Source organism: Typopeltis vanoorti, chromosome 17 (genome assembly GCF_054136105.1).
Source record: "Typopeltis vanoorti isolate ZY-2024b chromosome 17, IOZ_Tvanoo_1.0, whole genome shotgun sequence".
Lineage (NCBI taxonomy): Eukaryota > Metazoa > Arthropoda > Arachnida > Uropygi > Thelyphonidae > Typopeltis > Typopeltis vanoorti.
In genome coordinates this window covers 46,920,983-46,933,412 of record NC_143565.1, presented here as the reverse complement: position 1 = coordinate 46,933,412, position 12,430 = coordinate 46,920,983, and the positions used below count along the sequence as shown (strand labels likewise).

The following is a 12,430-nucleotide window of genomic DNA, read 5'->3' as shown; positions in this document are numbered from 1 at the left end:
ACCCGCCAGCCTGATGGAACTTTGGCTTTCTCAGTTTACAGAAAACCCACCCATACAGGCAGATACATCCACCAACAATCCCACCACCCCCCTCACAACAATATGGAGTGGTAAAAACACTATACAACAGGGCTAAACTAATCTGTTCTAATGACATAGCCCTTAACACTGAACTAAATCACATCCTCAACACTTTCACAGCCAATGGCTACCCCCCCCAAAAAAATCCAAAAAATATTAAAACCTACAAACCACAGCCCCCCTCCTCCTCCCCTCCACAAAAAAGATTACTCTAAATCCATCACCATTCCCTACATCCGAGGCACCTGAGAAAAAATTACCAAAATTCTAAAAAAACATGACCTCACCTCCTGTTACAGGCCTTACAGAAAATTGGCATCCCTTATCCGCTCTACCAAAGACCAACCACTTCCCCTAGACCTACCTGGTGTATACCAAGTCCCTTGCAGTTGTAAACTGTCGTACTTTGGCCAAACAGGCAGGACAGCGAATATCAGAATTTCTGAACTCAAGGACTACATCCGGTTTTACAAGTATAGCCATTCTGGTCTTGCAGACCATGCTCTGGATACACGCCACAGAATACGGTGGAAGAAAGCTACACTAATACACCGGAGCAAATATAAATATGAAAGATTATTTATGGAATCAGCCTCTGCCCTAAGAAACTCTCCAAACCTCCACAAATTTGGTTGTATGCGACTGCCCCAAATTTGGGAGGGGCATACATCAGCAGACCTTCAGCCCAATGGCCAAGAACGCCTACTTAGCCCGCTAGACCTCACCATCAGGACTTTTAGGAGAACAATAGCTTCATATCTTCATTCTCAGTTACTGTATTGTTAGTGCCTGTGTGCAACTGCCTTTTTGTAAGTTCCTTTTGAAAATGGCAATGTAACATTGCCGAAATATCAGAAATATTTATTAAAGTATAATTTAATTTATATTCGGATCTACGTTGTTTCAATTCCCTAAGTGATTTAGAAATGCATAACCAACGTATAAGCCTGTCTACGAGAATCAAATATAGAGTTAATTACACCTGTTATTTTAAAATATTTTGCAATTTTTACGTTTATATCTTTTTCATTTTCATATGTGATCATGCAGCCTAGGTAGTTAAATGAATTCACCTGTTCTAAGATCTTGTTATCTATTTCTATTTTAGTTCTTGCTGGATCTTGTCCTTTAAAGGCCATAGTTTTTGATTTTTCTGTTGATATTATCATACCATAATCTTTGGATATCTCATTTAGATCTAAAATAGCTTTCTGTAAGTTATCTTCAGAATTTGTAATTATTATTTGGTCATCGGCAAAGAGGAAAGTGTTTAAGTTTACTGTAGGAGAAAGTTTGATTCCTTGATGTAAATTTTTATTCCATTTTATTATTATTTAATTTAAGTAGATATTAAAAAGAGTTACTGAAAGGGGACATCGCTGTCGGACCCCTTGGTTTATCTCTCTCGTATATGATAGCTCGTGATTTAATCTTATTTGTAATTAGCTACTCATCTTATGAATTGTCGAGATAAAGAATAACAATAAATAGCAATACTATAAATAGGCCTCAAAAATTTCATCACTTTGTGTTAATTTTAATATCAGAACATTATTTATTACATTTTATATCGTCGTCACCAATGACCGACACAGCGTTTAATGTGTTAATGAGTTACTGAGTTATTTTCACTTGCCAAATCGATTAACTCCCTTACTTATGCAAAAAATGTTAAAATAATAACTATTATTCCAAGGATATACTATTTTATGCATTTTATATGTCATTAGATAAAAGCTACGCCTGTAATAATGCATTTTACAATGTTTATTTGAATTTAAACTTTAAAAAGAATTTTAAAAAAGAATGTTTGTTATATTATCAATTTTCTCTACTTTTTTTTTTTTTGTGGAGTTAATAGATTTCGCAAATGAGCGGCTCATATATCACAGCATGCCTATAAAGATTCTATTGTATCACATGCATTTTATTGTTCATCTGTATTCAAATTTCTGTTATTCTTTAGCCCATACTGTTGAATGTTTTATGAGACATGAAGCAAAAGATTTGTTATTGTTATTAATAAATTAGTACTTTACTATGGCATATATAAATTATGCAAATAATGAAATTCTCAGATGTCTTTAATCAACAAGATCAACCATTTTCATTCATTCTTTCTGAAGCAGTAGAGGAGGTCAGTAATACACATATTGTCTTCATCATGTGAAAGCCTTCTAATTAATCAGTAGCCAGTATGGATTCTGTCGCTCTGTATCAACAGTGAATCTCCTTGCCTACATCACGAAAAGATTCACTAAGCATATGGGGAGTTGTATCATGATAATCATGAGAATTATTTAGCTATAATGTAATATTGAAAAGTATGAGATGGAGAGAAAACTTGCCTGGAGTTTATAAATAAGTTGAAAATATACAGAGTGTATTCTTTATATTCTAGTTCAGTAAATATATCCTTGTATATTCAAGGAACCAGAAATTATTCAAATACTTATTTTGTAGAAGAATCTTGAGTCTTCTCTCTGTATTCAATCAAGTCTCCTCTCTGTCCCTATTAGATTAATTCAATAAATTACATCTGAACTAAACAGCTGACCACGCATAGGATATTAATAGTAACACATTTTATATGTCATAAATTCACATCTGATCAGCACCATGCTATTTCTTCAAGAGTAAGTATTTGTGATAGTATCAATAACTACTTTACGTAGTGCAATCTGAAAGGATTGTAAAAATAGATGTGCAATTTGCCTATAAATATTCTTTATTAACAAAGAGTAGTCTGAATAATTGCTGATAAATTTAAACAACATTCGCAATATATACTTGAGGTTGGAACATAATTTGTTTTATATATATATATATATATTTTTTTTTTTTTAGTTAAAGAAATTGGAAATCATTGAAGAGCAGATTAAAGATATAGAAAGAAAGTTACAGGAAAGTAATAAGACAGGTAACAAAAAACTTTTTTTTTTTGCTTTTGCTTTTTTTTATTACAAAAAATCATCTCTCTTTGGTCTTTTGTCTGCCATTAGTATTTTAATTATTCATTCAATGTAATTTTCTTCAAGTCAGGTTTGAGAATGTGAGAATCTTTACATTAGTGCATTTGGGACTGCTCAAGTATATTTTTGGCAATCACAATTGCTATATTTCTTTACCATGTTTCCCCTACCATATAAATTTCTCTTTTATAAAAATATTTATTCTTTTTTTTGAAACCATGCTTAATTCCAGACATCTTGTACAACAATTAAATTAAATTGAATGTTATTCATAACTTATTTTTATGCTATTATAACAAAATAACTAAATTACGAAAAAGATGTTTATTAACTGTCTTATATTTTGCTGGATTTTAAACCAGCATCTCCAGAGCACAAAAACAGCATTAGTTTGCATGTGACAACAAGAAATGAAACAGTTCAAATTGTATGGACAAAAGATCTGAAGTCCAAATTTGGTGCCCTCTAATGTTGTAAAATGAAGTATTACAACTGTGTAAGAGTTGATCTTAAGATGACGGGTTCCCAAATTTTGGGCTAATTAATGCAACCATACTTGTTCAAGTTTAGAAGAATACTTCATGGCCATAGCTGACTCTAAAAATAATCTTTCTAACCTGTAATGACTTCTATATTGGCCTACTATAGACATACAGGAAGATCTGTTAACATCCACCTTGGAGAACAAAAAAAATACATTCAATACTACTACTATTATTATGGCAAGTCTGGACTGACACACCACACTTTGGAACCACCTTTCACACAGGATTAGATTGAAGAAAACCAATGTGTTATATATAGGTCATTACAGGTCAGAAAGATTACTTTTAAAGGCAGCCATGGCTATGAAGCATTCTCCTAACTTGAACAAGTATGGCTGCATTAATTGCCCAAAAATTTGGAAGACTTCTCTTAAGATCAACTCCTACACAGCTGTACTACTTCTTTTTTATAATATTAAAGGGTGCCAACTTAGAACTTTAGATCTTTTGGTTAGGAGATGTAAAAGAGGTATGGAAATCTCTATTCTATACCTAGACCTGCTATATTTGCACCTATTTGCAAGGGGGGGGGGGGGGAGAGAATGGAGAAAAATGTTTTAATGGTATATCATTTTGTAACAAAGTCATGATTTTTTTAAACATTTTTTTTTATTATATGGCTACTGTATTCATGTTGTATTACACTTTGGAATACTTCCATATGTAAAAAAAAGAATATAATCAATATAAATATATATGTAAATTAATAGTTGTTTTGAATAAAATCTGTGAGTTTGACAGATTTAACCAAGCACACTCATATTATGATAATGAAATTTACACATCTAGCATAATGACAATACATTAGTCGTAATCTGTTTTATTCTGTTTTATTGTGTTCTATTTATTGTGTTAGTCGTAATGTTTTAATGGTATATCATTTTGTAACAAAGTCATGATTTTTTTAAACATTTTTTTTTATTATATGGCTGCTGTATTCATGTTGTATTACACTTTGGAATACTTCCATATGTAAAAAAAAAAAGAATATAATCAATATAAACATATATGTAAATTAATAGTTGTTTTGAATAAAATCTGTGAGTTTGACAGATTTAACCAAGCGCACTCATATTATGATAATGAAATTTACACATCTAGCATAATGACAATACATTAGTCGTAATCTGTGGGAAGCTTATAGCTAGTGAAAATTTTCTTTCTCCCCCTCCTTTTTATATATATATTCAATTATCCCTTTCACTTTTTTCTAGTATACAGTTTATATTTCAGATATGTTATTTAAAAAAAAAAAAAAAAAAAACACCTTATTATGATAAATTGCTACTTTATTATGAAATAATCATGCCATATTTCATTACTTTAATTAAAATAAATCTCTCTCTTTTAGGACTATCCCAGTCACAGGAAATGGATGTTGATTCACTGGATGCTTATATGTCATCTATTCAGAATGAAAATCAAATTGATAAGAAAACAAAATCCAAATTAAAGCTGCAACTTGCTCAGTTCTGTCAAGAAAGGCGTAATCTTCAGAAATTGGTTAATATTGCTCGTCCAGCTAATCTGCCTGTTCTTAATGTGTAAGGTTATGCTTTAGCAATGATAAATATTGTAAAAATAATGCGAAAACAAATAACTTAGATAATAAAGATTTTTGTTAAATTTAAAAATTTTTAAATGGATCACTTCACTTAACCCACCGTTAGTAAGGTGGCGGTGTCACATTTATTTATTTCTATATCTTTGGGGTCTGTGACACCCCACCTTACTAACGCCGGGTTAAGTGAAGTTTTTATGGATTAAACAAAGCATTTATGTGCTATTAAGGAAAATTTAAAAATTATGCTCTCCATCTCTCAACATCTTTGGACTGCTAAAAAGAAGAGGGGCAAAGTTTGATCTCTCAAAACAGTACTTTATAATACAGTCAGACCTTGACTTATGATGAGATTTCGTTTTGACGATTCCATCATAAGTTGAAATTTTCTGAATTCACTACATGAGCCATAAGAATATGTTAACAATTAATTCATTATAAGGCTTAATGAATACAGCAATGAGGAACTATAAAATATAACTTTATTAGATCCTATATTTCGTCTCTGTCACAGAGATATTATCAGTGATACAATCTCGAAATTCTATAAGCACACAGAAGAACTCAAAAGAAATAGACTAAAAGCCTAAAGTCTTGTGAGGTGCACCCTCTATAGGTGCTGTAGACTAGCCTCAGCTGTTGGGAGGGAGGCCTAAGGATTAAAGTTTCCCAAATCTTGAGAAGTTAACATATCCATATTTTTTATGATTAGGCTGGTTTAACAGATCTGCTGATGATTCAAAGAAAAGTCTTTCAAGTTTATATTTGCTGCAGTGAAGCATAGCAGTTTTTTTTCCCATTTGATTCTATGCAAGGTCAGCATGAGACTTAGCTGAAAGCATGGTCTGCTCAGCTAGACCACACTGATCATAGTTGTGGTGGCAGATGAATTTCTTGTATTCTTCTAGGTGAATGTTGGTAGATCTCTCTGTTTGACCATAATAATTATGTTTTCAGTGGCATAGATGGTAAACGTGCAGTTCTCTGTTGCAGGTTCGTGCCCCGGTGTACATAACTATTAGCTTTTTTCGGTGAAATGGTATTGGTTGCTGGATGAGAAGAATTTAAAAAATACTTAAATGAGACAATATCAGAATGTGTCCTGAGAGAGTTCAAAGAATAGATAAGGTAGGAGTCAGATGGATGCGTAATCTTATTCAGCAAGAGATTTGTAAGAAACGGATGATGTGGATGGACTACATTGTGCATAAGAATGATTTCCATTATGAAAATTATAAGCAGCACACTAGAATAGTCACAACAGTTGTACTGAAACTAAGTCTGAGTATGAAAAGAAACTGGCTCCACAAACTACAGACAACCCGCGAGTCTGTTCATGGCAATTCTATTTTTTTCAACCACCAACTTTAATTTAATAATAAAATTAGACTGGAATATATTGGCTGAAGATTTTAATAACACATTTAGCCAACTCATGAGCAGATTCCAATGGGAAGTTAAAAACATGGTATGTAAATTTGAACAGCTTAAATGTAAGAAAGCTAGACTTCTAAACCAGCTTACATTCTTAAAGATGCAGAAACCACAACATCGTTCCCAAGTTCCTAGTTATGAAAGAACAGTTCCACTCAAGAAGAGCAAAACAGATATATTTTAAAATGTCTAGCGTTACTACGAGAGAGAATACAACATACTAGATCTGAACTAAGTCAGGTAGATTTGACAGGCTTTCGTTTATACGAAGACATTTCTAACAATATAGAAGCCAACCTATGGTCACATTTAGATAGCACAATTAACAATAGTTTGAATAGGACCTTTTTAATCAGCAAAGAAAGGCAAATCAATAAATTCAGTACTCTATATGAAAGAAGTTGTAATTCAAGGCCTAACCTTCAAGGCAACAAAGTTGTCTTTAACTTCTCTGACCATATCTTAACACATACAGAAGCCAACATACTAAAGAAAGGCTTTAATTTCGCAATTACTCCAGATTTTATTTCGAAAGTGGACATTATATGCAACATAGAGAAAGCACTTTCATCTTTACTTGAACCGATAGCTAATGATCTAAGATTAAAAAGTGCTATTATCCTCTTATCTTCGAGGCCACCTAACGAAAATATCCCACCTCTAGAAAAAAGAGCCCTGTCCAATTTGAAGAAAAAGAAACGAGTTATCATTCTAAAGGCAGACAAAGGAAACTCGACAGTCATCTTAAACACCAAGATTACATGAAAAAGATTACAGAGTTACTCTTGGACACATCCACAGACAGTGTATTAGATTCAGACCCCACATGGATGAACCGTAATGAAACAAATAACCTTTTATGCAATATGGACAGTTGGCCAACAGACCTAAAACTGAAATTAAAGTTGTTACATCCATTGACACCATGACTATATGGTCTCCTAAAGTTCACAAAACTGGAATACCTCTACGTTCTATAGTGGATGGAATAAACTCTCCCACCTACTTATTGTCAAAATACCTTGCCCATCTCCTTAAGGCACATATTCATAATTCTGACACGTATATAAAAAAAATATGCAACATTTCGTTGAAAAGCTGAAAAACATCTCAATCTCGGAGACAGACATTCTTGCCAGCCTAGTTGTGGTGTCCTTGTTCACCAATGTCCTGGTGGATGAAGTCACCAACATTTTGGATAACCTATGTCCTGAAGGTATTACTTCTCTTGTCAGACATTGTCTAAAATCAAATTTCTTCAAATCTAATGGAACGATATACAAACAATTAGCCGGTCTTGCTATGGGTAGCACTCTATCCCCACTATGTGCAGACCTATTTATGGAGAAACTAGAAAAAGACATTCTTTCACAATTAGACCCAAAACCAGTGGTTTGGTGGAGATATGTTGACGACATTTTCATTATATGGAGAAACAGAAGCAGCACTTTTGGATTTCTTAACTAAATAAACTCTTTCCATCACAAAATTAAGTTCACCTTAGAAATTGAGGGAGAGAGAAAATTACCGTTTTTTGATACCTTAATTTTTTTTATTTTTTAGATACCTTAATTGGGGAGCTTAAGGGTCAAAGCTGTATAACTGAGAGGAGACCTCCACATTGCCTTTAAAGGAATACGGAGAACCGACCAGGGCTTCTGACTTAATGTCCAATCTTTACCTTCTCGTGGTGCACCCTGTTAGGTATCTACCTGGATACTGAACGAACGAGGATGGGCTGGCAATTTGGAATTTAGCCAACCAAATTGTATTTTTATTGGCTTAAACCAAAATACAAAATGATGGTACAACATGACAAAATTTCATGCTAGCATCGCCCAGTTAAACAAGACCCCCCCCCCTGTTGTTTTTGCCAGAGAACCAGGGCAAACAGCGAAAAGTCAGCTACTGGAACATATCTGAAAACATACCCCACTCATTGGTACTATCAACATAAGAAGCCTGAATGGCAAAGAAATGCAGCTAGCTGAGAAATTAGATAAGTAACACCAGATCGACATAATATGGGTGACCGAAACAAAAAAGACAAAAACTGGTGAGATCTTTCTGAGCAATAAATACAAAATGTTATATTCAGGCAGTGACAATTAAGGAAAAGGAGTAGCCATAGTAATCAACATTAAATACGAGGTTAATCTTCTTGAATAGCAGGCAGTCTCAAGTAGAGTGATGTGGGCAAATATCAGAATGGAAAACTGGACAATGAGACTTATTTGTGCCTATGGTCCCATAGAAGGTTCTACTAAGGTAGAAGTGGGGGAATTTTTTGATACTTTAGAGAAGGCAACTGACACAATGAAAAAGGAAAAGTTGGTCCTTGTTGGGGATCTAAATAGCAGAATAGGAAATGATTGTCACATACAAAAATATTTTGGGAACATTTGGAGAAAAGAGCAAAGCTACTAATAATGGGAAATACTTGTTGGATTTCTGCTCAGGACATGGACTGGTTATTACTAACACCATGTTCCAACATAAAAATGTGCACAAATTCACATGGAGAGAAGAGGCAAAAAATAAGAAAAATCTCAATGACTATGTTATTGTTGATAGTGATGTTTTCTTCCTAGTGCAGGACACCAGAGTGTACAGAGGATTTGAAATTGAAGTGATCATTATTTTGTCTTGAGCAGGATAAAATTGAATTTCATTTTGAAAAGAATAACATGTAAGAAAGTTTTAAAGCAAATAAAAGTTGAGCAGCACTCAGATGTGAACTGTAAACTAAAATACACAAAGATTATTGAAGAAAAAATGAAAGAGTTTGAGAACAGGAACCATTCCTTGGAGATTCAGTGGTAAGCCTTGAAGAAAACACTGATTGAGTCAGCCAGAGAGACATGTGGTGAGGTTGTAAGTATAGAAAAATCAGAACTCCATGGTGGACACAGGAAGTTAAAGAAGCAGTGAAGGTAAAGAAGAAAGCATATCAAAAGTTCCTGGCAAATAAGTCAGCTAATGCTCTTAGAGAATGCAGAGACAAATGTAAGAAAGCTAAACATTGTGTAAAACTAGCTAAACAAAAGTTATGGGAAAACTTTGATAAAAACATAGAAAATGTAACTTAATGGGTGTGCCTTTTTGGACAACTCGTATAGCAGAGTATATAAGTTCTTTTCGCTATACCCTTTGGTATTTGGTCTATCTACTCACTGATGAAGCCTCAATAAAGGCTGAAACCGGTTTGGGTAGTGACCTCCCTACCATAATGTAATAACAGCATACATTTCCTAGGAAATGTGTTTTTACATTATGGAAAATACCAAAAATAGCGATCAGAACTTTCCCCACCTTTGCAACGAGTTGCCCGCGTTTGTACTACGTTCTAGGACTACTTGCATTCAGCTCACACTAGTATTCGCCGATACTTTTATAGTTTTTTATACTATATTCGGCATGAAACTCTCTGATTCCAATTTTTGAGTTTCTTCTTCGGTTTTAAAACAATGTGGGATCTAATATCCCCTTAATTTAATTAATGGTTAAATAGAAAATAAATATCAAGAAGATGGCAAGATATTCTGGAGGTGTTGAAGAAGCTCAGAAATGGAGGTAATAGATTAAAAGAAACTGAGTAAGTGTTACGGATGTGATTTAGTTCATACAGGCAGATCCATTCACCAACAACTCCCCCCCCCCCTCACAACAATATGGAGTTATTAAAACATTATTCAACAGGGCAAAAATAATCTGTTCTAATGATCAAGCCCTAACCATTGAACTAAATCACATCCCACCCATACAGGCAGATACATTCACCAACAATCCCACCCCACCCCCTCACAACAATATGGAGTTATTAAAACATTATTCAACAGGGCAAAAATAATCTGTTCTAATGATCAAGCCCTAACCATTGAACTAAATCACATCCGTAACACTTTCTCAGCCAACGGCTACCCCCTCCAAAAAATCCAAAAAATACTTAACCCAGTTATCCACAACCCACCACCCCCTCCCCTTCACAAAAAAGATTACTCTAAATCCATCACCATTCCCTACATCCGAGGCACCTCAGAAAAAATCAATAAAATCTTAAAAAAACATGACTTGACCACTTGTTACAGACCACATAGAAAACTGGCATCCCTTATCCGCTCCACCAAAGACCAACCACTTCCCCTAGACCTACCTGGTGTATACCAGGTCCCTTGCAGCTGTAAACTGTCCTACTTTGGCCAAACATGCAGGACAGCAGATATCAGAATCTCAGAATACAAGGATTACATCCAATTTCACCAGTACAGCCACTCTGGGCTTGCAGACCACGCTCTGGATACTCGCCACAGAATAAGATGGAAGAAAGCCACAGTAATACACCACAGCAAGTTCAAGTATGAAAGACTATTCATGGAATCAGCCTCGGCCCTTAAGAACATGCCAAACCTCAACAAATTTGGATGCATGAGACTGCCCCAAATTTGGGAAACTTTTATCAGAAGAACTTCAGCCCAAAGGCCAAGAACTACCAATATAGCCCGCCAGGGGGCACCATCAGGACTTTAGGAAAACGCTAGCTTCCTAGCTTCGGTCTCATTTGCTGTTATTAGTACTTGTGTGCACGTGTCTTTGTAGTAAGTTCCCAAGAAGATGGCAACGTGATGTTCGCCGAAATATCGGAAAGTATATATTAAAGTTTATTTAATCTATATTTCTACTATACGCTGTCAATTCCTTAAATATTAGTTATCATGTTTAACCAGCGTATAAGCCTCTCAACAAGAATAATGCTCAAAAACAGTAAATAAAACTTTATAACTCGAATTTTTTTCATGGTCCTTTCAGAATAATTTGTATAAGTCCTAATTTATTTAAGTCAGGAACTGCCTATATTTTGAAAAAAATAAATATTGACTTTTTTAAAAAAGTAATTCTGTTTATATGTTTAATTTCTATTGGACATAGAAAACAGATGTTTTCTGTTTAACCTGTAAAATAGGTTAAATATTTTAGCTATTAAGGCACAATTTTTTATGAAGGTGGCACATTAAATATGAAAATAAATAATAGAAAATACCAAGGCTGGTATGTGGGATTCCAGTTTGATAAATTTATTTGGAGGAAGTATTTGAATTAGTTTTGACATGTGGATCTGAATGGTTTTTTTATGTGAATCCTACCCACAAAAAACGTTGCGTTACAGATAAAATAGTAGAATTAAACAAAACAGTAGAGCTAAGTAATTGAAATAAAACAGGTCAAAAATAAAGTAACAATCCATAGATGCAAGTTCTGAAGAAACTTAGGGGATAGCAAACAGATGACATTGGTTGTAGAGTCATATTAAAAATGAAGATATCAGAAAAAAAAATTTGAAATTATGAATATTTAAGAGCACTCATAAGTTTTAAGCACCAGTTTTAACTTATGGATCTGAGAGCTGGGTCAGAAGTAAAACACTTGACCAAAGACTAGAGACCACAGATATGAGAGTCCTGAGAAAGATTATAGGCATGAACAGATGGCATCAATGGCAATATCATATTAAAAACGAGGATATTAGGAAAGAACTTGACATTGTCAACATCCAGGAATGCGTTAGCAGAGCTAATCTCAGGTGGTATGGTCACTTAAACAGAATGGGCGAGGAAAGATTAGCAAAACAAGTGTTCTCTGCCAGGTTGGCAGCAAAACGACCCAGAGGAAGACCAAGATATAGGTGGATTGATACAGTACAAAGTGCCTTAGACGATAGAAATATAAGATCTGATAATGTTGGAGTCTTGACAAGTAACAGACTGATTTGGAGGAAAATTGTAGATAGGAAATTAATAATGATGTAAATTTTTCATGTAGTACTATCATATCCTGTACAC

The 12,430-nt window shown here is 34.1% G+C and overlaps 1 protein-coding gene across 1 annotated transcript in view; it reads left to right on the top strand.

Moving 5' to 3' along the window:
* Nucleotides 1-12,430, top strand: part of LOC150097366 (kanadaptin) — a 221,472-nt gene that overhangs the window by 129,382 nt on the left and 79,660 nt on the right. Inside the window, exons 8-9 of the mRNA XM_090407155.1 lie at nucleotides 2,929-3,001; nucleotides 4,950-5,142. Of these exons, the coding sequence (XP_090263281.1) occupies nucleotides 2,929-3,001; nucleotides 4,950-5,142 (266 nt within the window). The remainder of the gene's footprint in view (nucleotides 1-2,928; nucleotides 3,002-4,949; nucleotides 5,143-12,430) is intronic.